Source organism: Leuciscus leuciscus (genome assembly GCF_965113295.1).
Source record: "Leuciscus leuciscus genome assembly, chromosome: 3".
NCBI classification, from domain to species: domain Eukaryota; kingdom Metazoa; phylum Chordata; class Actinopteri; order Cypriniformes; family Leuciscidae; genus Leuciscus; species Leuciscus leuciscus.
This window is the reverse complement of record NC_138727.1, coordinates 55,434,117-55,461,635: the sequence shown is the minus strand read 5'-3', so window position 1 is coordinate 55,461,635 and position 27,519 is coordinate 55,434,117. Positions and strand designations below refer to the sequence as shown.

At 35.9% G+C, this 27,519-nt stretch overlaps 1 protein-coding gene across 3 annotated transcripts in view; it reads left to right on the top strand.

Annotated features, from left to right (window-relative positions):
• The window catches only part of LOC309493802 (GTPase IMAP family member 9-like), a 46,544-nt gene extending 20,028 nt beyond the window's left edge, over window positions 1-26,516 (top strand). For 2 of the 3 annotated variants that reach the window (XM_082163053.1, XM_082163052.1), the window contains exons 3-4: window positions 25,158-25,240; window positions 25,336-26,516. In XM_082163053.1, the coding sequence (XP_082019179.1) occupies window positions 25,201-25,240; window positions 25,336-26,171 (876 nt within the window). In that variant the 5' untranslated portion in view covers window positions 25,158-25,200 and the 3' untranslated portion in view covers window positions 26,172-26,516. Of the gene's footprint in view, window positions 1-6,826; window positions 7,722-25,157; window positions 25,241-25,335 lie in introns of those variants that run through there. The other variant, XM_082163054.1, reaches the window with a different exon arrangement.
• The last annotated feature ends 1,003 nt before the right edge of the window (window positions 26,517-27,519 follow it).

Sequence of the window (27,519 nt, the reverse complement as noted above, 5' to 3'; positions counted from 1 at the left end):
GTGGACTTCCTCAGAGTCCACACTTTGGTGACGTCATGTAGTGCAGACCTATAGGGCCCTTGGCGCGAGTCCACGAGGGCGCATTGAGAGGTATTTTTGGGACAGACTCGATCGGCATGCCGGAAATAACGTTCTGGTTGTTGTTGGAAAGGAGAAATCACATTTTTGCGCTCCGACGTCTTATCTGCATGTCCACTACACAGCCTAATTTTACAGTTCTATATTTTGATATTGTGCATATCACCTGGGCATTAGACAATAGATAAATCATGCTTATTTAAATGATGTATACAGTTGTACATAATAATACATAATGTTCCATTTGAAATAAGATTACAATTTTAAAACATCATTTAAACATAATTTTTTCAATTTACAGGTTTCAATATTCATACTATGTTTACATATGACTCAGTAAAGCCCTGCCATTCGGTTCTATTTATTTAATGAATCATAATGCGATTGTATTATTAAACACGCTATTATTATGTTTGAGACATCAACCACTGCTCGATGACCATAATGTTTGTATAAACTGTAGTTAACAACTGGTAAAATGTACATTTAGGTCATAAAAACCGTAATATTTTCTTCTCAGCATGTCAACAATTATCCGTGAGTGAAATCTCCTCCCATCTGTTGTCTGATTGGCCTTTCGCAAGGATTCCTGGGTAGTTAAAGTGCGTGGAGCCTGCTTCTATGCGGGCTTCGTGGAAGACCGCTTCAAGGGTACAAAGGGGGCGCTGCTGAGCACACTTCAGAGCGGTAAAATGCTGAATGGGACGGCCTACGGACTCGTAGACTCAGCGAGCACGCGCAATTCAAGTCCACGAGACCGAAAGTCCGCATGAAGTGCGCCATTTGGGACAGGGCCTGAGTCTGAACGAGAGAGAGAGATCTTCTCGTGAACGAACTGGTACATGTCGTTCGTGAACGAAAAGAACCAATTGTTTGAACGATAATGATGGCGAATCGATAGAGCTGGGTTTGTGTAGTCAGCATATCTGCATCAAAGAAGGAAATTTACACTTTACCATTGTAATGAAAACAATTTAATAACGCAAGCATGGTTAAATATAGGCTTACAAAGACAAATTAACATTGTCATTTTGTACTTGGTTTGAGCTAAGTGGGCGGGGGGCACTTGACTGTTTACTTGATTTAAATTTACACTTCTCTTTACCTGCTTTTCTTTTCTTTTGTTTGTGTGTTTTAATTAGTTTTGTGGTATTTTGCACTTTGAAAAATTTACTTTACTACTTGTGTTCATTTTGTATGATCAAAAATGAATTAATTACGTTTTATTCATGTCATATGCACTTCTCTAAAAACTAAAACAAACCAAAAAATATGACAGGATTGGTTAGGTCTCATTTGCGTAACGTCAGCAAATAACATTTCAGTTCGGGCTGTGAAGGGGCATGTAATTGGTTGGATCTACTGAACGAATACGCCCATCACTGACCGAGATCGCTCTGTTTCGAGTCTGAACGAGAGAGAGAGATCTCGTTTGTGAACGAATTGATCAAACTGGTACATTTCGTTTGTGAATGAGAGTACTGGGTAGATCGGTCATTTAGCATGTGATTCAATCTCATTCAAAGCGCAATTATAGGTGTGCATATAATTGTTTATCATATTTAACATACATAACATAACTCAACGTTTAATATAATCCCAGATTTATAAATGTGTATGTCTGACCAAACAATTAAAATGTTAATTATGCAAGAAAACCTTGGTTTGGTCATCTGAACCTCTTATTTAGACTTATTTTATTAATTTAGTAAATAAGGCACAAATTTTAACAAAGCCAAAACAGTTTTTCTGTAACAAGTAAATACGTTCGTTAAAACATAGCATAAAATACACTCTTTTTCGCCACCTGCTGCGGTATTTATGTAATAGGAAGAAATTGTCACTGAACGAATCAGTGAACGAATCTGAACGAATCATTTTGGTGAACGAACTGAAAATGAACGAGTCTCTGGAAAGAATCAAAATTTCCACCACTATTAATTATCAGAGGTGGAGAGTCCAGGGGTCAGAAAGTAAAAGTCCTGCCATATATTTATTCCACCCATGAACTCACACAGCAAACACTCCAGTGTTAAATGAACTCTCCTGTGAGTTTATTTGGCTCCAGACTCAAGAGTGTTAAAGTTAATGAGATAATTTAGTGATTGAGTGAGTGATGATTGATCATTATTGAAGAGACCTGATGTTAACAGGTAGAATCGCCAAAGGAGAAAATCTCTTTTTCAAGTTGCCATTATGGTGATTAGTGTTTGCTTTAGTTGGGCTCTTGACCCTTAAACTAATAACTTTAGATTTTGTTTGGCTGTTGTATCTGGGTTAAAACTCTCAAATGAACAAAGAGAAACGTTGATCAGGTGGTGTTGGTTATGTTTTGACATAATCATAATTTGACCTGAATCACAAAACTCATTTAGAGAGTTAAGTTTACCTTGTTGATTACAGCATCCTGTGATTCTAATATTATGCCATGTTAATCATTTTCAATGTAATCGGAAAGATTTCTTGAAAGTTGTTCTGATCAAAAGACTTTGAAAAACTATATTATTTGGACACACTGACACCAAGAACCAGCCTGTGATTCTCAACAATGGTGACAATAATAAAGCATGTTGCAGTGCATTCTGGGTGCCACCAATCAAAACTCATCCATGGCTCCCATCATGCATTGCGGTATGAATAAATTATGATCTGAATTGTCTTGTTTTCCTAATTGAATATTCTTTTTGTCACCATTGTTGAGATTCATACACTGAATCTTGATGTCTGTGTGTGCCTTAAAGAAAGATTTTATTTTTCTTTATCAGAACAACTTTTAAGAAATAATTTGAATTATATTGAAAAATCTGGAACTTAATCTGTAGAATTACTGTGATGTTGTAATGACCAATATACATTTAAGTCAGAGATTAGGCTCTAATTGAGTTCAGTGATTCAGATCAAATTATGATTATGTTAAATAACCAACACCACCTGATCAACTTTTCTTTTTGTTCATCTGGCTGTAATAACTCAGATCAACAGCCAAACAAAATCTAAAGATAATCATTTGAAGGTCAACTGCCCAACTAAATCGAACACTGATCTCCATAACGGTGTCTAAAATTGTGATTTTTCTCCTTCAGTGATTCTGCTTGTTAACATCAGGTGTCTTCAATAATGCTCAATCATCACTCAATCAATCACTTAATTATCTCATTAACTTTAACACTCTTGAGTCTGGAGCCAAATAAACTCCCAGGAGAGTTCATTTAACACTGGAGTTTTTGCTGTGTGAGTTCATGGGTGGAATAAACATATGGCAGGACTTTTACTTTCTGACCCCTGGAATCTCCACCTCTGTTAATTATAGCAGCACTGTCCTTGAACAGCATAATATTGTTAGCCTTTTCAGTGAAATCCAAATGATCAAATCAATTAAAAATAAAATAGTTTTTTTTTTTTTTTTTCACACACAGACATCAAGAATTAGCGTATGAATCTCAGCAATGGTGACAAACAGATCACCTCTGATCATAAGCTCATTATTTATTCATGCAGCAATGCATGATGGGAGCCATGAATGAGTTTTGATTGGTGGCACCCAGAATGCACTGCAACATACTTTATAATTGTCTCCATTGTTGAGATTCTCAGGCTGATTCTTGATGTCTGTGTCTAAAATCTAAACAAAACAAAAAAAAAAATCTTTATTTTTTGTATATGAGAAACGTTTAAGAAATTATTTGGATTACATTATAAAAGTTAGAAATATAATGCTGTACAAGGTCAGTGCTGCTATAATTAACCCTTGTGTGGTGTTCATATTTTTGTTATTCAGCCAGTGTTCGTGGGTCTGCTGGACCCGCTGCATTTTTGGGTTTTTAATTCAATATAATCAAACAATTTATGTTAAAATACTCAACAGATGTTTACTTCATCCCAATTACAAGCAATATAAACAGCATATATTTTTTATATTTTCCCTTTACCTTTGTTAGATCACATTTAAGAATTGCAACCTTGTGCGGGAACGGCAGGGGTAGAAACAAAACTCACTTTTGCACTCGCACTCTCTCACACTTACACACAATCTCTCTCTCACACTCACACGCACGCACGCACGCACGCGCACACACACACACACACACACACACACTTGGATATGTGGTTTACGGGGACTCTCCATAGGCGTAATGGTTTTACTAATGTACAAATTCTATAATCTATCCCCCTACACTAACCCTACCCCTAAACCTACCAATCACAGAAAACTTTTGGCCTTTTCTGAATTAAAAAAAAAACACCATTTAGTATGTTTTTTAAGCCGTTTGGTTAATGAGGACACAGATGTCCTCATAAACCATGTTTACGTTGTAATACCCATGTCATTATACACATTTGTGTCCTCATAAACCATATACAAGAACACACACACACACACACATACACACACACACTTTTATTAGCCCCGGGTCCAGTGGACCCGAACATCCTGTGTGTAATATAAATGTGTAGGGGGGGTGTACAGTGTGTAGTCATTGAAAATGTGTTCTGATATATGTTCTTCACAGAAAATGAGCCAAGGCCAATGAGTCTGAGGTTGAAAAAATAATTAATCGTATCATTTTTCTTTTGATAAAAAATGAAAACGGGTCCTACAGACTAGAGTTGTGACGTTCGCGAACGAACCGATTCTTTTGAACGGCTCATAAACATGAACGATGGGAGCCAAGTCGCGGCTGGAGGGGAGCCGTTCTTTCTGTCGTTCTTTTTTTCCTATGCGTGTTTCACACAGATGCACACAAATTAGCTCCTCCGCGAGACAGAACAGTTATAGGGGACGCACATTGCACCCTTTAGCGTCAATATGAGACGCAGATAGTCTATCTGCGTCTCATATTGACGCTAAAGGGTGCCATGTGCGTTCGATGTAGACGAAATGTCAAAAGCGTCAGTATATGACGACTTGGGATGAGAATGCGTTGGCCGAACAGCATGATGATAGTTGTGCACGCATCCTTCACGCGAGTACTCCAGTGGAAAAAACCCTGCGTGCCTCTGTCATTGGGTAGGAGCGGAGCCATGACTTGTGCACGCTGCCGTCACATGCTTACTCCAGTTTAAAAAACAAAACAAAGTCAGTAATAGCGGGTCATTAGGTATTGTGTGAATAACATAAGTCAACGTAGCTTTACACATACACACACTTTGTACTAAAGGTAAATCCAAAATAGTGACGTCACTGTCTAAGCAGAGGGATGTTGTGCAACCCTATGGAATATAGTCCACACTTGACAAATGAGGTAATAATCAATATTTCAGAATAATTCAAACTCAGATATTGGTGTGTGATATCTGAGTTTTAATTATTTGACTACAAATCTCACCTCATAATTCCTCCCAGTGATTATTTCCAGGATAAACTGAGATGCCCCCAAGCTGGCTTCTTAAAACTGACTAAATATTTAAAGCTGCCGTCGGCAAAATTTTTTTGATCATATTCAGTGTAATCGACACTATAATCCGACAGAACAACATAAATAAGGTGGTTTTAGAAAAAAACCCGAGCTTCTAACTCCACCTGGAGCGTGTTATTTGTTTAGCAAAAATCCAGCGCTCCCGCTTCATCAGGTCCAATCAGCGCAGGGGGGTGTGAGATCTGACTGTCAATCACAGGTCGTGCACACGCCACAGATCCCCCCTCACTCGCGCACGTTAATTTCACATGCACACGCCACGCCTGAAGTTCGCCTGGAGATTGCATGAAGCGTGATGGCGGAGAGAAAATCTACTAACAAGCTTCCAATTCCTCGGTTATTGCTATCTATGGATAGATTAGCCAGGGCAGCCTACCTCCGAGTCCATGGTGTTGATAGATGCTGAAGAGACGGACGCGTTCACAGAAAATCAGGTACACACACGCACAGTGACGCACTGACGAGCACGACCTCGATGGGAGGGTGCTCGCTGGTAGTGGGGAGGGGCATGAGAGTTGTAAACATTCAAAATTTTGGCTAATCGACCCAATCTGCCAGACTTGCCGACGGCAGCTTTAAAAAGAGCCAAAAGAGCCGTTCTTTTGAACGGCTCTTTGAAAGGAACGGATCGCCAAGATCCGGATCCCCTCAAAGAGCCATAAATCCCATCACTACTACAGACCCAAACACCATACAGGGGTTAATAAAGTAAACCTAACTCAGAAATTAGGCTCTATATGAGTTCAGTGATTCAGGTCAAATGATTGTGAAATAACGATTATGTTAAAACACAACCAATACCATCAGGTCACCTTTTCTATTTGTTAATCTGCCTATTATAACTCAGATACAGCAGCCAAACAAAGTCTAAAGTTAATGATTTAAGGGTCAAGAGTCCAACTAAAACAAACACCGATCACCATAATGGTGACTTAAATTACGGTTTTCTCATTCAGTGATTCTGCTTGTTAACATCAGGTGTCTTCAATGTTGGTAATAAAAAAATAAAGAGTTCTTAATTTATCTTTGACGTCTGTCTGCTATTCAGATATTTTTGTTCAAAACAAAATTGTAAATTGTACTCATTTTAAATGGTTAACTTTTAAGGAATTAATTTGATTAATTATTACTCAATTCTAATTTGTTACATTTAATTAATAATATTGCTTGTAATCTGTTGCCACAATTTTATTGAGTAGATATAGCGTATTCATTTTTACAGTGTATAATCTATTTTAATAGTGATGTGCATAAAAATAAAAATTTAAAAAACATGAAATTATAACTCGTGAAGTGAAAAGGGTGAGTTTTTATTAATCTTTATTTCATAGTGTCTGAACTCAGGATTGTTCTTCTGGGTAAAACTGGATCAGGAAAGAGCTCAACCGGGAACACCATCCTGGGCAAAGATGTGTTTGAAGTGGCTAATTTTCCTGTGTCTGCAACTAAAAGATGTGTAGAAGAAAGAATAACGAAGGAAACAAAATACATCACAGTGATCGACACTCCTGGTCTGTTTCACACATCCATGAATGAAAAACCCCTGAAGGCTGAGATTAAGAAGAGTTTGCAGATTTCTGATCCTGGTCCTCATGTGTTTCTGCTGGTCATCAGACTCGGGAGATTCACAGATGAGGAGCAAAACACAGTGAAATGGATTCAGAAGAACTTTGGAGAAGAAGCTACGAGATTCACTATGCTTCTGTTCACTGGAGCTGATCAGTTAGACAAACCAATAGAAGAATTCCTACACGAGAACCAAGAGCTGATGAAGTTAGTGAATGAATGTGAGGGAAGGTATCATGCTTTCAATAATATGGAGAAGAATGATGGAGCTCAAGTCACTGAACTGCTGGAGAAGATCAATGCAATGGTGAAGAAAAATGGTGGAGGACACTACAGCAGTGAGATGAACAAGAAGACTTATTCCCATGTCAAAAAGATGATAATTCCCATGGCAATAGCTTTGTTATGTTTTGCATATTTCACAAGAGACTGGCATATCAAGAGACTGGCATGACTAATACCCTATGATCGTTTTTATGATGGTTACAATTATCTTTTTTATTTTTTACCCAATTTTTTATTAAAACAGGAGTCTCAAACTGGAGAGCCACAGCCATGCAAAGTTTAGTTCCAACCCTGATTAAACACACAAACCTGTAGTTTTCAAGTTAGTTACTAAAAATGTTTTTGTAATTTAATTGTTGAATTATGGAAGCCATAGAAAGGCTAAATGTTTTTTAAATTTTTTTTTTAGCTTTGTATTTTGTTTACATTAATTCATTAAAATGTCATTATCGGGCACACATGGCAGTCATAAATCATTACAATTGAAGTCTAATGTATTTGTTGAAACCTGGTAGCCATAGAGAGAACATTATTTTGAATTTTCACTAAACAACATACACTACAATATTTATCACTGATTCTTGAGAGTCGGGACAAAACATGTCCCACATAGAAAAGTCTAATTTAGAGCAAAAATTAAGAAATTCATCATGATTGACATACTTACAAAGTGAAATCTAAAGGAATTCTATATACCTATCTGATTTTTAGAATAACCCTTTTTATCTTTTTGGGGAAAATTTGTTTAAATGTATGGTCTGTGGTTAGAAGGTCCATGTTATTGCACTTGTCCTCAGCAAGAGGTCACAATATTAACCATCCCAAAAAACTTTTAAAAAGCTCTACAATTATGAAAACATATATATCAAATAAAAAATAAGGGGTATAAATATAAAAAACAATGCATGGAGTGAATATCAAACAATATTTTCTATAAAAATCTGCCTATTAAAGTTGTGTCCTCAGTTTCTGTCAACTCCGTCAGATTTTTTCATAAAGCTCTTTAAATCAGGAAATAGCATGGTCAGCTATATCCCTGAGGACCCCTTTTCATCTCCCTGCCTGTGGTGAATGCAGCGCTACCACACATGCTCTGGTACATTTGAATTTTTTTATATATTTTAGACAAACAATGTCAATATTCCTATGGTCACAGCTGCACCATGTCAATACCATCTTTCTGTTAAGATACTTTTTTTTAAACCATAGTGGATTGAATTTAAGCATTTTAGTGAGGTTATTGGGACTGCTAGCAACTGAGGATAAACTACCTAGCTGCAGTGTACAATACATGTTTTGGCAGGAAAATACATGCCCTTACGTCAACTCCGTCAGACGTCAACTCCATCAGGTTCTATGTCTGACGGAGTTGACCTGTAAGCTGACGGAGTTGACAAATCCACCAATAACCTCTTAATGTGCGAATGTAATATTATTTGTGAATATAGTGAAGGGTTAAACTGTTATTTCAGGGTTTTATTTACACATAAATGCACATACATAGCATGCATTACATTATTTAACCATACGCATCTGACTTGTAGATAATGGGCAGGCAGTGGTCTACTTATTATTGTGTAACGTGTAACTTTGCCAGCACTTTAATATATATATTTATATATGTAGAGACAGAGATAGAGAAATGAGAAGCCAGTGTAGGGCTGAAAAAATGATCACGATCTTTTTTTATATCAGTCGATATCGATAATTATCACGATAAATGTCTTTCAAGTTTAAAGGCAGATTTTTGCTCCTAAGTGAAAGTTGTAGAAAACAGAGTGTTAATTGTGGTTTTAAACTACTCTTTATTGTCAGAACATATCATGACAAACAGGTGAACACTTCACAAATCTGAGGTAAAACATTCAAACATTTTCCGTCAACACCGTCAGTTTTTCCGTCAACACCGTCAGTTTTTCCGTCAACACCGTCAGTTTTCCGTCAACACTGTCACTTTTTCCGTCAACACCGTCAGTTTTTCGTCAACACCGCCAGATCTTCGTCAACAGCGTTGGATGTTTGTATGTTTTTGTTAATTTTTTGGGGAAAAAAAATATTCTTCCTTCAGTTTATGTTGTTTTTGTAATAAAGGACCATCTGATCTACATCCTCTTATGTTTTATTTATTTAAGGAATTTGTTTTTACAATATTGAAATTAAAATCAAAGTTTGAAAATGCAAATATTTAGAAATCTGAGTTTTCAGAATAGTGTGAAATCACAACTTAAGTTTATATATCGTATTTTGTTTTACATATCAGAGCAACTAAACACTATTACAATATACTTCAGAACTTTAGATTCTTGTTGGATTTGAAGAATTAAAATTGTTTACTTTTTAGTGTGTCTGACGGAGTTGACACAAATCCAGTTCTGAAGGGAAACATGTTTTTGTTAAAAATGTGTTTTTATTTAGAACCTGTTCTTTTACATGGTTAAATAGCTAAGACCTTTCTCTGCAGAAACATATAACTCTAATTGATATAGTGTGTATTTGTAAAAAAAGTTTTTTTAAACGTGTTTTGTCCTGACTCTCAAGAATCAGTGTTATAATAAAACTAGAAAAAAAAAGTTTGTTGAGACAAACTTTAAGTTGGCTTGAGAAAGCTGGACCAGAGAGTTTGAAGAAGTTTAAAGTAGTTTGAAGTTTAAAGTACTTTAAATTTTGATTGATAGATTAGTTCGAAAGAAAGAAAGAAAGAAAGAAAGAAAGAAAGAAAGAAAGAAAGAAAGAAAGAGAAAAAAGATTAGTTTGAAAGAAAGAAAGATCAGTTAGAAAGAAAGAATGAATGAAAGAAAGATAGATAGATAGAAAAAAGAAAAGATAGTAAGAAAGAAAGAAAGAAAGATTAGTTAGAAAGAAAGAAAGAAAGAAAAAAGAAAAGATAGTAAGAAAGAAACAATTAGAAAGAAAGAAAGAAAAAAGAAATTAGGTAGAAAGAAAGAAAAAAAGATTAGTTTGAAAGAAAGAAAAAGAAAGAAAGAAAAAAAGAAAAAGAAAGATAGAAAGAAAGATTAGTTATAAAAAATAATGAAAGAAAGATTAGTTAGAAAGAAAGATAGTAAGAAAGAAAGAAAGATTAGTTTGAAAGAAAGAAAACAGAAAGAAAGATAGATAGAAAGAAAGATTAGTTAGAAAGAATTAATGAAAGAAAGATTAGTTAGAAAGAAAGAAAGAAAGAAAGAAAGAAAGAAAGAAAGAAAGAAAGAAAGAAAGAGAAAAAAGATTAGTTTGAAAGAGAAAAAAGATTAGTTTGAAAGAAAGAAAAAAGAGAAAGAAAGAGCAGTTAGAAAGAAAGAAAGAATGAATGAATGAATGATAGATAGATAGATAGATAGATAGATAGATAGATAGATAGATAGATAGATAGATAGATAGATAGATAGATAGATAGATAGATAGATAGATAGATAGATAGATAGATAGATAGATAGATAGATAGATAGATACACTGGGAAAAAGGCCACTCCCAAAATAAGCAAAAAAAAAATGTATACAAGATATTTTTGCTTGTAATAAGCAAAAAAATCTGCCAATGGAACAAGTGAAAATTCTCTTGGTAAGATTTCTTGAAATAAGACATTATATTTAAGCCTTACAAGATATGAGTGATCTTGAAATTAGCTGGGAAAACTCATTTTTAGCTATATTTTACTAGTATTGTGATGTTTTGTGTCTCATAATAAGCTTGTCATGCTCAAAAATAGTATTTTCCCCTCAGAAGTAGCATTTTTTTATAGTCATCCTGTTTGTTTCAAGTGTATTTAACTAATTTTTAGTTCTATAATTGTTATACTGTTCTAGATTTAAGTCACCACCAACTTGAAATAAGATTGGAAACTGGCATTTTGAGACAAAATGTCTTGAAGTTAGCATTCCTGACTCGTATTAGGCAGTGCTCTTTTGCCATAATAAGACATAATTTACCATCCTGTCATCATCTCAAGTGTATTTACCTTATTGTAAGCTCAAGAAAAGTAATACTGTTCTAGATTCAATACATTTTACCTTCTAGAGTCAAGACTTTAACTACTGTTTACTAGTGAAAAAAAAGTGAAAAATAGACTTGCATTTAACCTTTTTTTATTTTTTTATTTAAACAGCAAAAAGTCTCAGAGTACTGCATAAAAGGGAAACAGCTTCATTTTTCTCAACATTTTGGCTCACAGTATTTATGGAACTGCAATATGAAAACACAGTAGAACATTTTATAGATTATAAATGTAAGATCCATTAACCCTACTCCCACACCTAAACATACCCATTTTATAGACAATATTAAAAGGATAAAAAGTAATGGACATATGTGTAGGGAAATGGCAGTTTTATTAACAATATAATAGCATTAAAAGATAGTTTGAGCCACTAACCCTACCCCTAAACCTAACCATTTCTTAAAACTACGTAACTACAATTATAAAGAAAAACAACAGACATAACGTTACACGTTTAATCACAATAATTTATTTAGTGAGAACATGTCAAAACCGGTACCAAAAGTCGTTCACATGACGATGTGTCGCAAGTCCTCTCTGGCAGTAATAGTTGTGTATGAGGTAACGTTACAGAGCAGAATTTAAGTTATTAATCCATGAAAATGTTAATCCGGTTTCGGTTCGCGGTTCGCTCTGTGAAGGCGCGCGCGCTTCTCCATTTCAAATGTAGTACATCAACTTAAACACGGCATGTCGCAATCTGTGACGAAACATGCGAGAGCCAATGAGCGTTTGATATCACTGCCGTAAAACATGTCGTAACGCTTCGAGCGCAATTTTTGAATTTGAATTCACCACGAGCGCGGAATGCCGGGATTTAACGTTTACGTTCTCTGCTGAGAAATGGAGTTGAAGATCACTGGATAAAGGGCTGAATTTGGATCTGTTTCTTGCAAACAACGCATGGATTCTAAAGATTTGGATTACACCAAGCTAATAAAATGTATGTATTTTGTGAATTTATGTTGTGTTTTAGTGTATTATGGGTATATAGGAGAAAACGCCTTTTGTACGCGGTAAATAAACCAAATATTACAAAATGGTTAAACGATTAAAGAAGGTATTTTTAAGGTTTTAAAGTGTATTCTTGTTTAACACCATGTAGGCTAATCCTCCAAAACGAGTTTGCAGCAGAAGGCACAAACAGAGCTAAATGTTATTATTTATGAGTAACATTAAACTATTAAAGGGATAGTTCACTTTGAAATAAAATTTTGGTATGTTTTAGCTTACCTCAAGGGCATCCAAGATGTAGGTGTCTTTTTTTCCGCAGTAGTTTCAATTTTGATATTTTTAGGTCAAACCGTTCTTGTCTGTCAGTCATATAATGCAGGTCGATGGTCACTGTCTCAAAGAGCATGCACAGAGTCCAAATTAAAACAATTCCCCATCGTCCAAATTAAACAATTACCCATCGTAAGTACACATTGATGGCCTAAGACACGAAACGAGCGGTTTGTGTGAGAAAACGAACAGTATTTATATCGTTTTTACCTCTTGAACACAGCCGAGTCCATGTGATCTGAGAGCGCGGGCGGGTATATATATATACACTAGATGTCGCATTGGCTACTGCGAAACCGTAGCCAATGCGACATCTAGTGTATATATATATACCCGCTCGCGCTCTCAGATCACTTGGACTCGGACTCGACCTGCATTATATGACTGAGAGACAAGAACGGTTTGACCTAAAAATATCAAAATTGAAACTACTGCGGAAAAAAAGACACCTACATCTTGGATGCCCTTGAGGTAAGCTAAAACATACCAACATTTTATTTCAAAGTGAACTATCCCTTTAATAAATGTGACTGAAAATTTTATTGATAAGACAATTGAATGCAATAGAGTCAAAACATTAATGCCACAATATTAATATGCATAAGTTAAATAGGAATACGTACAAATGTGTATGTCGGTAAAGTTGTTTATATGTAAATAAATAAAGTTTTTTTGCTGTCAATACTTAAATATTATACGTACTCACTGTACTCTGCATTGTGAGTTGTTGTGAGTTGGGCATGTTGACCTGCAGTTTTCAATAAAGCAAATTTGTTGTCTTAATTCAAGTAAAGTCTGGTTCTTGAAACAAGACGATTCGTCTTTTACAAATAACACAGCAGCTTAAAAACCTTATGACATGCCAAAAAAGCTTGTTTCATCTGAGATATGACTCAAAACAAGATATTTTCAAGACAGTTTCACTTAACAAGATATTCAAGATATGCACTGTCTAAAAACAAGCTCCTTTATCTCACTTAAATCTTGGTCTTTAGGTGATTTTGTCTTATATTAAGTGTGATGAGATATTTTGACTAGAAATTAGAAAAATATACTTGGCAAGATTTTGAGTTTTTGCAGTGTAGATAGATAGATAGAAAAAAGAAAATATAGTAAGAAAGAAAGAAAGATTAGTAAGAAAGAAAGAAAGAAAGAAAGAAAAAAGAAAAGATAGTAAGAAAGAAACAATTAGAAAGAAAGAAAGAAAGAAAGAAAGAAAGAAAGAAAGAAAGAAAGAAAGAAAGAAATTAGGTAGAAAGAAAGAAAAAAATATTAGTTTGAAAGAAAATGAAAGAGAAAGAAAGAAAGAAAGAAAGAAAGAAAGATAGAAAGAAAGATTAGTTATAAAAATAATGACAGAAAGATTAGTTAGAAAGAAAGATAGTAAGAAAGAAAGAAAGATTAGTTTGAAAGAAAGAAAGAAGAAATATTATGTAGAAAGAAATAAAGAAAGATAGATTAGTTAGAAAGAAAGGAAGAACGATGGATTAGTTAGAAAGAAAGAAAAAGAAAGATGGATTAGTTAGAAAGAAAGAAAGAAAGAAAGAAAGAGATAGATTAGTTAGAAAGAAAGAAAGAAAGAAAGAAAGAAAGAAAGAAAGAAAGAAATAGATAGATAGATTAGAAAGAAAGAAAGATTAGTTAGAAAGAAAGATTAGTTAGAAAGAAAGAATATGGATTAGTTAGAAAGAAAGATTAGATAGATAGATAGATAGATAGATAGATAGATAGATAGATAGATAGATAGATAGATAGATAGATAGATAGATAGACTGGTTAAAAAGAAAGAAAAAGATAGATTAGTTAGAAAGAATGATAGATTAGTTAAAAAGAAAGAAAGATAAATAGATTAGTTAGTAAGAAAGAAAGATTAGTTAAGAAAGAAAGAAAGAAAGAAAGAAAGAAAGAAAGAAAGATTAGTTAGAAAGAATGATAGATTAGTTAAAAAGAAAGAAAGTTAAATAGATTAGTTAGAAAGATATAGATTAGTTAGAAAGAAAGAAAAAGAAAGATGGATTAGTTAGAAAGAAAGAAAGAAAGAAAGAAAGAAAGAAAGAAAGAAAGATAGATAGATAGATAGATAGATAGATAGATAGATAGATAGATAGATAGATAGATAGATAGATAGATAGATAGATAGATAGATAGATAGATAGATTAGTTAGAAAGAAAGAAAGAAAGATAGATCAGTTGGAAAGAAAGATAGAAAGATAGATAGATAGATAGATAGATAGATAGATAGATAGATAGATAGATAGATAGATAGATAGATATATAGATAGACTGGTTAAAAAGAAAGAAAAAATATATTAGTTAGAAAGAATGATAGATTAGTTAAAAAGAAAGAAAGATAAATAGATTAGTTAGAAAGAAAGAAATATAGATAGATTAGTTAGAAAGAAAGAAAGATAGATAGATTAGAAAGAAAGAAAGAAAGAAAGATTAGTTAGAAAGAATGATAGATTAGTTAAAAAGAAAGAAAGAAAGAAAGAAAGATTAGTTAGAAAGAATGATAGATTAGTTAAAAAGAAAGAAAGATAAATTGATTAGTTAGAAAGATAAATAGATTAGTTAGAAAGATATAGATTAGTTAGAAAGAAAGAAAGAAAAATAAAGATGGATTAGTTAGAAAGAAAGAAAGAAAGATAGATAGATAGATAGATAGATAGATAGATATATTAGTTAGAAAGAAAGAAAGATTAGTTAGAAAGAAAGAAAGAAAGAAAGAAAGAAAGAAAGAAGATTAGTTAGAAAGAGATAGAAAAGGTTTGTATAGATAGATAGATAGATAGATAGTGTATTAGTATATAGAATGGTAGTCTAATTGAGTCTAGGGCTTCAGGGAGTTTAGATTTGAGTTGTTGTGTTTGTGCACAATTGGGCCACTGTAGCCTTGGCTCAATTTGAACAGTCTGCAATGAAAGTCAATGGGATTTTTATGATGTTTAATATTAATTTTTTTAGGAAAACTGTAAGTCAAAACAGTTAGAAAAGATATAGCACACTAAGTCAGAACAGTATGAAGGTCTGACCCGAGTTTGGAGTTTGTAGAGTTAATGCTCTAGGAGGAGTTAGATTCAGAAAATTTTGGGTCAAAAAAAGAATAATAATAAGTTTAAATAGGATTTCAGTAAGTTGGCTTTCTCAAGCCAACTTAATAAGTTTAAATAGGATTTCAGTAAGTTGGCTTTCTCAAGCCAACTTAATTATTAAGTTTCTCTTTATTCATTAAAATGCATCATATCAGCATCATAGTGCATGGCAATCTTTAGACAATATTCAATATCACTCAATATTACACAACGCCTATTAACAAGCAGAATCACTGAAGGAAAGAGAAACTCAAGAACAACATCTGACTTCAGCCACAGCCTTAGATTAAATCAACTAAAGATAAAAAGAAGAGATTAATCTGTGAAGATCTCAGCAGAGGAGGATTAAACAACTCCACAAACAGCATTACCAGCTTCCCTTATTACTAACCAGACTGACTTTATTTCTGTCAGACGTCTACAGTTCTTATTGAGAATTAACAGAGGTTTAGATGTTGATGGTTTAAAATCACCATTAAAAAATCACCATTATGGCGAACAGTGTTGCCTTTAGTTGTGCAATTTAACTCTTGTCTTCTTATGGGAGTTTATGGTCTTTGTAACAGTAGCTATGTTTCCATCAACACGTTTTTATCCGAATTATGTGATATCGAATGAAAAATGCCTTATGGAAACAGTAAAATTCGATTTAATTTCTTGAATATCGACTAAAATGAAATACGGTCGGTCTCATCGGATTTTATCTTGATCGATGTACGGTTTATGCGATAAACGCTGATGGAAACGTTATTTGCCGAATAAATAATGGATTGCGATTAAGTTTTAGGTCATTTTATGGGTACAACCCGCCACAAAAGAAGAAGTTTTAGTTAATTTCCGCCCAGTTTGCACCCATTATATACTGTCTGGTTTGCACACATGGCCGGTGTCAACAAAGTGGACAAACGAGGAGACGAGATACTTTTTAAATTTAATTTAACAGAAAAATAAAACGGCTATTATAGCAAAAATCTAAGAAATGCCATAATAGTCAAATAATGTCGCTATCAGCTGTCACATAAGCACCTAGAGTCCTGCAATGGGTTGGGTACCCGCATTAAAGTGGCTAAAACGGGTGGATTGTGACATTCCTAAAATTCACAGGCGGGGATGCAGGCGGATAATGAACTCCTTGCGGGCGGGCAGCGGATGAACAATATGTGCAATATTTGTATGTCTAAATTGCCATTACACACTCGCAAATATGAGTTTTGGGCATCCTTAAATATATTCTTGTTTGCCGTTACCCGACCGATCCTATCAATTTAGGACCGACCCAATTCATTTTTTCCCCCTTTTAGTCCGACCGACTGGCCGGTTGTAAACTTGCGTTAAGACCGACAGATTTTTTTTATTTTTTTACTCTTCAAACAACTAATACAAATGCAATAAAATAATATTAGTTATATTTTATCAATCAATCAATCAATCAGCTTTATTTCTATAGCACATTTTACAAACACAAAGTTTCCAAAGTGCTGCACAAAAGACTCAGAACATACAAAACAATTAATATAAAATTATTAAAACAAAATAAGAACATCAGGGTCATACCACAGCGAACACCACAAAGGACCACACCACTCACGCGGAGTTAAATGCCAAAGAATAAAAATGAGTCTTTAGACGAGCCTTAAAACACTCAACTGTAGGAGCAGTTCGGATACGGAGGGGCAGAGCGTTCCAGAGTTTAGGTCCAACCACAGAAAACGCCCTGTCCCCCCGTGTTTTAAGTCTTGACTTAGGGACCGCAAGCTGGAGCTGGTAGGCCTTTTAGTAGGCCTAAGTAGCCTATTGTGTATATAAATTGCCCATAGCCTATATAGGCCTACAAACGTAGGCTATTTCTTTTAAATAAAAACCTGTCAATCAAGCAAAATAATATTCAATGATTACTTTCATATTCATGTTTAAATAAAATAATATATAGCCTATATATATATATCTTTTTTTTTTTTGAAAAGTGAAAAAAGCATGAATAAGATAAGATGATCCCGAATATCGGGAGACAAATGGAGTGGGCAGACATGATTTTGACCACTTTATTAAGTTTGTTTATGTAGAAAGACTTTCTTTAAAGTGAATTTCGTTTTGTATTAATTGTATCTTAATTTTAATCAATGTTTAATCAACCATTTTCCTGGATTTAATAAATAAAAGCTAAATAGCAGGCAATATAATCAGGACACGGAGAGGCGCCCGCGCGTGAAGTGGAGGTAGCCTAGGCTACTAGCGCTCATTAGCCCATTCATGAGGCTATTGTGATGTTGAGAGAGGTGCAAGATAAAAAATAAAGCACTTTAAATGGAATGATTTTAGCTTGTGTGCGATTTATCGCGGGCACGGGTCAGATCTGGTGCTGAACTTTGCGGGTACGGGCGGGGGCGGGTCTCCAAAAATGGACCCGTGCAGGACTCTGCTAGCCTAGAAATCTAGACGCACCCTTATAACAAAATTATTTTGCAGCCAGGGTGGGTCTAGCAACTCTCAATAGACCTTTTTGCTGCAAAAACCTAAATTGGGTCAGGCCAATTACGTCGTGTATAGAGTAGGCAGGGGCGGGCTTAACATATGACGACAGAGTTGCGACGGTTCCTGCCACTTGAAAACAAAGAATGACAGCTGCTGCGGATGGAGAACAGCGGTCTTTCGAATCGGCTTTGGCCGCAACTCTGGAGGACTTGGAGTTAAGTTTTTCTTTGAGAAAAGAACAAAGAACGGCACTTAAGTCATTCTTAAAAAAAGGAAGATGTGTTCGTAGTTTTGTCGGCCAGATTTAAAAGTTGAATCTATCAACTAACGTTAGCTCCGCTGTTGGGAAAACGCTCTGGTTGGTTGAAGCGCTGTCCTATTGTGTGCAGAGGGAATTTGAAAGACAGCCGTTTATCCCACCCATCAGATTGACCGTGTCTATGGTGAGTTGCCAGACTAAACATCTTGATGTACGTCTGGCTTGCCAGGCTAGGACTCTGCACTATTACAACTTGTGCAATATTGATAATTTGTTGATAGATGGCGCGATCCAGGACCATTTTGTCTAGCAAAACTTTGTTCGCAAATGTTTGCTTGAATGTTGTGCGATTCAGTGCGAAAATGAATGGAAACACCTTAAAATGTCTCAAATCAATTCGATATACCAATTTGATCGCAAAACAGCATGTGACGTCATTACGCACAGGTTTTTATTCGCTTTAAAGCCGTTTGATGGAAACACACTTTCACCAGCTTTATTCGCATGATTTTTTTTACCGAACTTCAGATAATTCGATTGACAAGTTGATGGAAACATAGCTAGTGTTTACTAAAACACATCATTTGTTGCAAGGAAAACCAGAATCAAAGACAGTCAGGTGATAGGCTTATAGTTTTCAACATCATAAAGTTTACAAATTGTTTCATTGACTGAAAGTGGTTACGTGTTATTAATATATATATTTTTAACAACATTGACTTCTTCAGATCAGACATCAAGCTGATTTTTTTAGTTTTTTTTTAATTATTGGGAAAGTAATATTTGGACAAACACACAGACATCAAGAACCCACATATGAATCTGAACAATGGTGACATGCTTTTTGTGCCGCAATGCATTCTGGGAGGCACCATAGTATAAAACGCTTGGCTCCCAGCATGCATTGCAGCATGAAGCATGTCACCATTGTTGAGATTCATATGCTGCTTCTTGATGTCTGTTTGTTCCTAAAAAATAAATAAAAGAAGATAATGATTTTCCCAAAAATTTAAGCAATGTATATAAAAATAAAAATCAAGAAAGGTGTAAGCTATTTTTTTTATAACAAATGACAACTTATGATCAGGGAAAAGATTCGTGAATCACTCTACTTTATAATAATGAAAACTAAACCACCTGAACGCCTTCGTTTTTGGCATTCTTTGTAACAAATGATGTGCTTTGGTAAATACTGTTACAAAGACCAAGAGTCAAACTGCCCAACTAAAGGAAACACCGATCACCATAATGGTGGCCAAACATTTTAAAACATCAACATCTAAACCTCTGTTCATAGACATATGACAGAAATAAAGTCAGTCTGGTTAGTAATAAGTGAAGCTGGTAATGCTGTTTGTGGAGTTGTTTAATCCTCCTCTGCTGAGATCTTCACAGATTTAATGTCTTCTTTTCTCTTCATCTGATTTAATGTGACTGTGACTGGAAGTCAGTTGTAGTTCTTGTGTTTCTCTTTCCTTCATTGATTCTGCTTGTTAACTGCAGGTGTTCATCACTAATGTTCTTTGTATATTGTTTTTTTTTTTGGGTGATTTTCCTTTTATTGTGACAGGACAGTAGAGAGATGACAGGAAATGAGGTGGGAGAGAGACGGGGGATGGGATGGGGAAAGGTCCACGAGCCGGGACTCGAACTCGGGCCGCCCGAGCGCAAAGGCGCTACGTGTCGGCGCACTGACCATGAGGCCATTGGCGCCGACTCATCACTAATGTTCAATCGTCACTCAATTAATCACTTAATTATCTCATTAACTTTAAAGGTGCCATGTGTAAAAATTGAGGTAAAAATATCCAAAAAATGAGCTACACGCATCAAAAGAATGAGAAGAAATAAGGGCGATGATGTCATTAAAAAAATGTCAAGTTATAGTGCTGCAGAGATATCAACCTTAATTAGCATTAGCATTACTAGCCACGGCCCGACAGGTGTCGTAATACCAGTTTCGGCCATGGGAGGCGGTATGCGGGCAACATAACCACCAGCCAACCTGCAATACACGAATAACTCGCACGGCTTTTGGGCGTACTTGAAACTGATGTCAATCGTGTGGAAAGGACAGCCCACTACTTCATTTCAATTCAGGGAAGAGAGCGGAAGGATGGCTGAAGCCCTTAGCAAGAGACCCCTACCACCACCACCCGCTGCAGGGAAAAAACCGCGCTCTGAAGCACAAATCAAATCAGATAAGAAAAGGACCGCTCGTCACAGTCCGGGCTCGAAAGTGCGGGGGACGGCGAGCGAACTGCAACGCATAGCCCTGTTTTACAACGTTCAGCACCCATTCTGACACGCCCGGGATCGCTTCCCATGCTTTCGCACGCATAGCTAGGGGCAGAATGGTCTCCGTGCTCTGACCGCCGCACTGCGCGGGTTCGAGAAGCTGAAACGGAGGTATCAACGCGGCGCGCGCGCCCTCGTTGTCTGAATATTGCTGCTCGCTGACGACAGCAGCCGGCTGTTTCACATTCAATGACTCGGTCGCTAAGGACGGAGAACAATTTGTGGCGCGAACAGGTCATTTGTAGCCTACTGTATCTTTCAACAGTGTTCGTGTTTTTTTTTACTATAGTAGAGATGATCGGTTCACGTGCGCTGTCTGATGTTGACCAATGATGTTGACAGAATGCTGTCTGTCAAATTAATTTAATTCAAACAATGTGTATATACAACTCAAAATGTAATATGAACAAAACGAATATGAACATATTCACTGGTAAAGGTGAAGGGGAGTAGCTTGAAGATGTCATGTTTCAAAATCACTTGACATCGGCTCTAGGGTTGTTGTGAAGGTAGGGGCGGAGCATAGAGACTATGCCGTTTCTCGTCTGTTACTCTAGAGTAGACCAATTCACTTAATGGAGGTATACTGCCCCCATCTGGTATGGAATGTGGAGTATGACTTGATTTTTTTTGCCAGACAATCCACATGGCACCTTTAACTCTGCTTCAGTGTTATTTTAACACTCTGTAGAGTGGGACCATATTTGCTCTGAGCAGTGTTGATTTAACACTGGGGATTTTGCTGTGTAGGAAGTGTTGTGACGTAGAACGAACGTAACTGGCGTTCGTTCTACGTCACGACACTTCCTACGCTACGTCCTACGTCATACGCCAGCATCCATCTCCGTGAACGCGCGTCGACCGCTTGACATTATAACCACTGAAAGATCTAAGACATTTTCTAAAATAACTGAAAATGTGTTCGTCTGAAAAATGATTGACATATACATCTCGAACGGCTTGAATGTGAGTAAATCATGGGTTTAATATAATTTTTGGCCGAACTATCCCTTTAAATAATACTACACATTTCTGCCGGTAGTAATGCTGTAAATGAGTCGCAACATTCTGTACTCTACACAGCAAAATCTCCAGTGTTAAATGAACATCGCTCAGTGTACATATGTGTCCACACTACAGAGTGTTAAAAGTAACATTGAAGCAGTGTTGAAGTTTAATGAGATAATTAAGTGAATATGTAAATGATGATTGAGCATTATGAACATCTGATGTTAACAAGCAGAATCACTGAAGGAAAGAGGAACAACAAGAACAGAAAAACGAGAAGAGACAAACAACTGACTTTACACATTATCACATTTATTACTAACCAGATTTTTACTTTATTTCTCTCAAAAATGTGGTTTGAAATCACTGGTGTTTCTTTTGTCACAAACTACCAATTAACTAATTATGTCACCAGGGGGCGGAGCTTTAGGATATCATTAACTATTCTATGAAACAGGGGAGTCTTAAGAGATGCAAGGTTATCCCGGTAAATCTGTTCTGTTGATATGAAAAATCAGATACATTTAGCAATATAGCAGGTGAATTATGCATATAATGTATATTACAATGTTATGATGAACTGTATGCCTTTCTCCACTGATGTTCTAAAATTTTCAAAGCATTTCTAAGGTTTCTGATTGATACTGAAGGCAGACTGTGATGCTGAATGGGAACGTGGTTTGTGTATAACATTAGCAAAACATTAGGGCTGTCAAATAAACATTTGAATTTCAAATATTTGTCCAAAAAAAAAGAAAAGAAAAAAGAAAACACATTGGAATGCAAAAACTGTGCATTTGAATTTTTGGTGTGTCAAGAGGCGCGCGAGACATGATGATGATGTAACTGATGCGGTTTGTTTTTGTTAGCTTATCCAGTATACAGTACAGCGCGGTACGGCTACGTTGTTCATTTAAAAAAAAGGGGAATCGTGCGGTATGCATTCACATATTGCGCTGCTGGTAAAGACACACTTGACCATACCTGCACATCGGTCAGAGCTGAGTGTGTGTTTTCATCAGCTGAAAACATTGTCAACAAAAAGCGCTCAACACTCGCTCAGATCAAGTTAAGCGTCTGGTGTTTTTGACGAACAATATGTAGATGTAGTGAGTGGAAGTGGATTGTTTCTGAATGGCAGTTTGCTATTTTGTGTTCATGTAGTTCATTTACGCGTCTGTTGAAGCATGTTTTCTCAGGTTACTGATGCACTTACACAGTTTTACACACTATTGTAACATAAAATCGTCAAGTGTGCCCCAGGTCTTTGCCAAAACAGCGTAGATGACACTCGTTCTCATTGGCTATTGTGGGTATCACGTCAGAGGCAGCTTGATCAAGAGTCGGAAATATCAAACATGTTTGATAAATATGATTTAATTGGGATCGTGCAGGCTCTGACGTACTGATGTATGTATTGAAGTACTCTGATCGCACTGACACCACAAAATTCAGGATATTTTGGACAAAAAAAAGTTGTTTGCGACAAGCCTCGATTTGGGGAGATGCAAATTTAGCCCAAAATCTTTGGATTTTTAAATAACTTGTGCAATTAAGAGTTTAGAAAATAAACTTTGATCAACAAGACAGTAAACAATTGTTTGTGTTTTTTCCCCCTGTAAATATATGCACATCAGCTGTATCAGGTGTGTTCTATCCTGCTCATGTAGGGCCACTGTCCTCAGAGTTCAGCTCCAACCCTAATTAATCACACCTGAACCAGCTAAACAAGGTCTTTCTAAGCATAGAAACTTCCAGGCAGGAGTTTTGAGGAAAGTTGAAGCTAAACTCTTCAGGACTGTGACGCTACAGGACCGAACTTGGAAACCCCTGAACTATAGTGCTCTACTTTCAGCCTAGCTTACAGATAAATTTACAGTACAAGAGCCATTGTAAGTAAAATATCATGTAATTAATAAAAAAGTAAACAATCTAAATAAGTATTTTAAACTTCATCTTATTAAAAGTACTTTTTGGAATCTGATATGTAATCCTGATTACATTTGTATGGAGCACCTAAAGGGGCGTGCTGGTGGAAAAAAATTGGGATGGGAGAATTTTATATATTTTTTTCAAATCTTTTGCGTTCCCTCACAAAACGTTTGCGTTCCCCTGAGAAACTTTGTGTTCCCTCACAAAACTTTTGTGTTTCCCTGATAAACTTTGTGTTACCTCGCAAAACTTTTGCGTTCCCACGCAAAACCTGTTGTGAGCTCGGACAGATACTTCCTAATGTCCGCTGGCAGTGTTTCAGAGCTCCGTGCGTTAACAATGAAGCGGTTCAAAGTATTTGAACTTGGACTCAAATATAAACAAATGCGGTCAGTGCTTAACTCAAGGAGATCAGTGAAGTTGGCAATATATTCACATATTCAACCTTACCGGATGAATATTCGTGAGCTAAACGTTGTTAAAACACAAACGACACCTATTTACAATCACAGTAACCTAGACAACGAGCTACAACCCAATTGTCCTCAAAACAAGCTTTATAATATATTTGTCTCTAACCAGCCGATTGATAGACAAGTCTGAATAAGGGACCATCTGCAAACTGCAAAACCCAAAACCCTTTTGCACATTTTATATTATTAAACATATTCAAAAGCTTCACTGTGACACTGTACTGTCACAAAATTCAGTTCACACATCACTGCTCTCCTGCTAGTTATACTACATTACTTAGTTTGATAAACTGCATTTGGTGTGTTACAGTGAAGTTATTGCATATTTTTCATAATATAAAATGTGCAAAAGCAGTGTAGTATGACCAGTGGGAGACCATTGATGTGTACTGTGTGTAACATTGAAGTTTTATGTTTATAGTAACATTTTTTGGGGTTATATTGCACTTTGCCGACGGTCCCTTCGGACTTTTAGAGATCAATTTATATTATAAAGCTTGTTCTGAGGAAAATTTAGGTTGTAGCTCGTTGTCTATGTTACTGTGATTGTAAATATGTGTAATTTGTGTTTGAACAACGTTTAGCTCACGAGTTATTGATCCTGGAAGTTCGAATCTGTGATAGCTATATAGCCTATAACTCCTTGAGTTAAGCACTGACCGCATTTCTTTACATTTGAGTCCAAGTTCAAACACCATGAAACGCTCCATTAACATACAGAGCTCTGAAACACTAGCAGCGTGACATTAAACACCGAGCTCACAACTGGTTTTGCATGGGAATGCAAATATCTTTGCGAGACAATGCAAAAGTTTTGCAAAAGATAAAAAATAAAAAAAAGTCTCCTATCCCAATTTTTTTCCACCACCACGTCCCTTTAGGGTCTCCGTACATTTGCCCAGAGCTGAAAGTAATAAAAGTAAACTTTGTTAAAAAGAAGAAATAAAAATCAGTATGTTTTTCATTCTTTTTATTATCCACCTATTTCTTTATGACAGAGGGAGAACAATATCAATAGATCAAATCAAACTCATAAGCAACATGAAACGAAGAGGAAGAAGCATCAACCAACCTCTTCTAAGTAAGTATTAAAACCATTTACATCAGTTGATCCATCCATCAATCTATCTGTTCTTTCAGTCCATTCATATATCTGATTGTTCATCTTGTTTACAGTGCCAAATGTGAACATTGTGCTGTTGGGTAAGACTGGAGCAGGAAAAAGCGCATCAGGAAACACCATCATAGGTGGAGATAGAAGACCGTTTGAAGAACGCTTTTCTGCTTCATCTGTGACCAGTTTCTGTACAGCAGCACACACAGAGGTGGACGGGCAAACAGTCACTGTCATCGACACTGTAGGACTCCCTGATATATCAGAGAAGATTACAGATATTCAAACCAGAATCGAGCAGATATTTCATTGTGAACGTCATGGTGTTGATGTGTTTCTGCTGGTGATCAAAATGGGTGAGACATTCACAGAGGAGAGCAGGAAAGTTGTGGAATGGATCCAGAATAATTTTGGTGCAAAGCTCTTAAGACATACAATAGTGGTTTTTACTCACGGAGATCAGTTACATGAGCCAATGGAGACATATCTGAGAGAATATGAAATGCTGAGGTCAGTAGTTGATCAGTGTTCAGGAGGATTTCATGTTTTTAACAACAAAGATGAAGATCGATCTCAGGTCACTGAGCTTCTGGAAAAGATAAACACACTGGGAAAGATGAACAGAAACAGTAGATACACTGAGCAGGATTATAAGGAGACTCAGGAGAAAATACTACAGAGAAAATATCTCACTGGAGCAGCTGTAGGAGGAGGAGTAGGAGGAGTAGGAGGAGCAGCAGTAGGAGTGATAGCTGCTAAAGCAGGAGCGGTTGCATTAACTGTAGGAAAGGTAGCAGTAATAGGAGCAGCAGGAGGTGCAGTAGTAGCAGCAGGAATAGTTTGTGGTGGAGTGTATCTTTTGGCAAGAAGATATATTCCAGTAGATAGAAGGACTTAACTCAAATGGTGTATAAATATAACATGAACAAACACATTTTCAAATCAAAAGATCACATTCCTTACCACAACCAACAATATATACATCAAAGTTTATTTAAGTCCACAGTCAATAATGTTACAATTGACTCTGAAGCAGTGTTAAAGTGAATGAGATAATTAAGTGATTAATGATGATTGAGCATTAGTGATGAACACCTGATGATAACAAGCAGAATCACTGAAGAAAAGAGTCACCATTTCTGGTCACCATTGTGGTGATCAGTATTTGCTTTAGTTGGTCTCTTGGCCCTTAATTTTTCTTAATGTTTTTTTTTTATTTATTTTTTTATAATATGCTTTAACTGAAACACATTTGTTATGGCAAATAAAGCACAGAGAAAATGTGTTCAGGTGTTGGCATTGATAGTGACATAATCATCGTGAACCAGGATTATTCTGAGCCCAATCTCTGATCATATGGCTGATGAGTTAGTTTTACATTAATGATTACAGCATGAGATTTAGGTTGTCGTAGGGCTGTGCGATATATATCTTGAGATTGTTATGCGCATCTCATCAGTAAAGCCGGTTCCTTGATTAGTAGTAAATCACCATCACCTGCTTTCAGATGGAGCGGCATTTACTACAAAGAGCCGTAGTTAACTGACAAGCTGAGCCATATCGCATTAATATCGCGGACGTATCGCCAGCGATAATTAATGCGATATGGCTCAGCTTGTCAGTTAACTACGGCTCTTTGTACACAGCAAAAACTCCAGTGTTAAATTAACACTCCTGGGAGTGTATGAGTCCACACTCAAGAGTGTTTAAGTTAATGATATAATTAAGTGATTAATTTAGTGATGATTGAACATTATTGAAGATACCTGATGTTAACAAGCAGAATCACTGAAGGAGAAAATCTCAAATTGTAAGTTACCGTTATGACGATCAATGGTTGCTTTAGTTGGACTCTTGACCCATATATTATTAACTTTAGATTTTGTTTGTCTGTTGTTTCTGAATTATAATCACTAGTTGAACAAAGAAAAAAGTGATCTGATGGTGTTGGTTATGTTATGACAATCATCATTTGAACTTGATCACTAAACTCATTAAAATCCTTCTTTCTGACTTCGATTTATGTTGTTGGTTAGTGAGTCTGCATAAATGCCCAAGATTTTTGATATAATATAAAGGATTTCTTAAAAGTTGTTTAAAAAAAAAAATCATTCTTTTAGGCACACACAGATGTCAAGATTCAGTCTATGCATCTCAACAATGGTGAGGAGCAGAATATTCAATTAGGAAAAGTAAATTACATACAATTCAGATCATAATTTATTCATACCACAATGCATGATGGG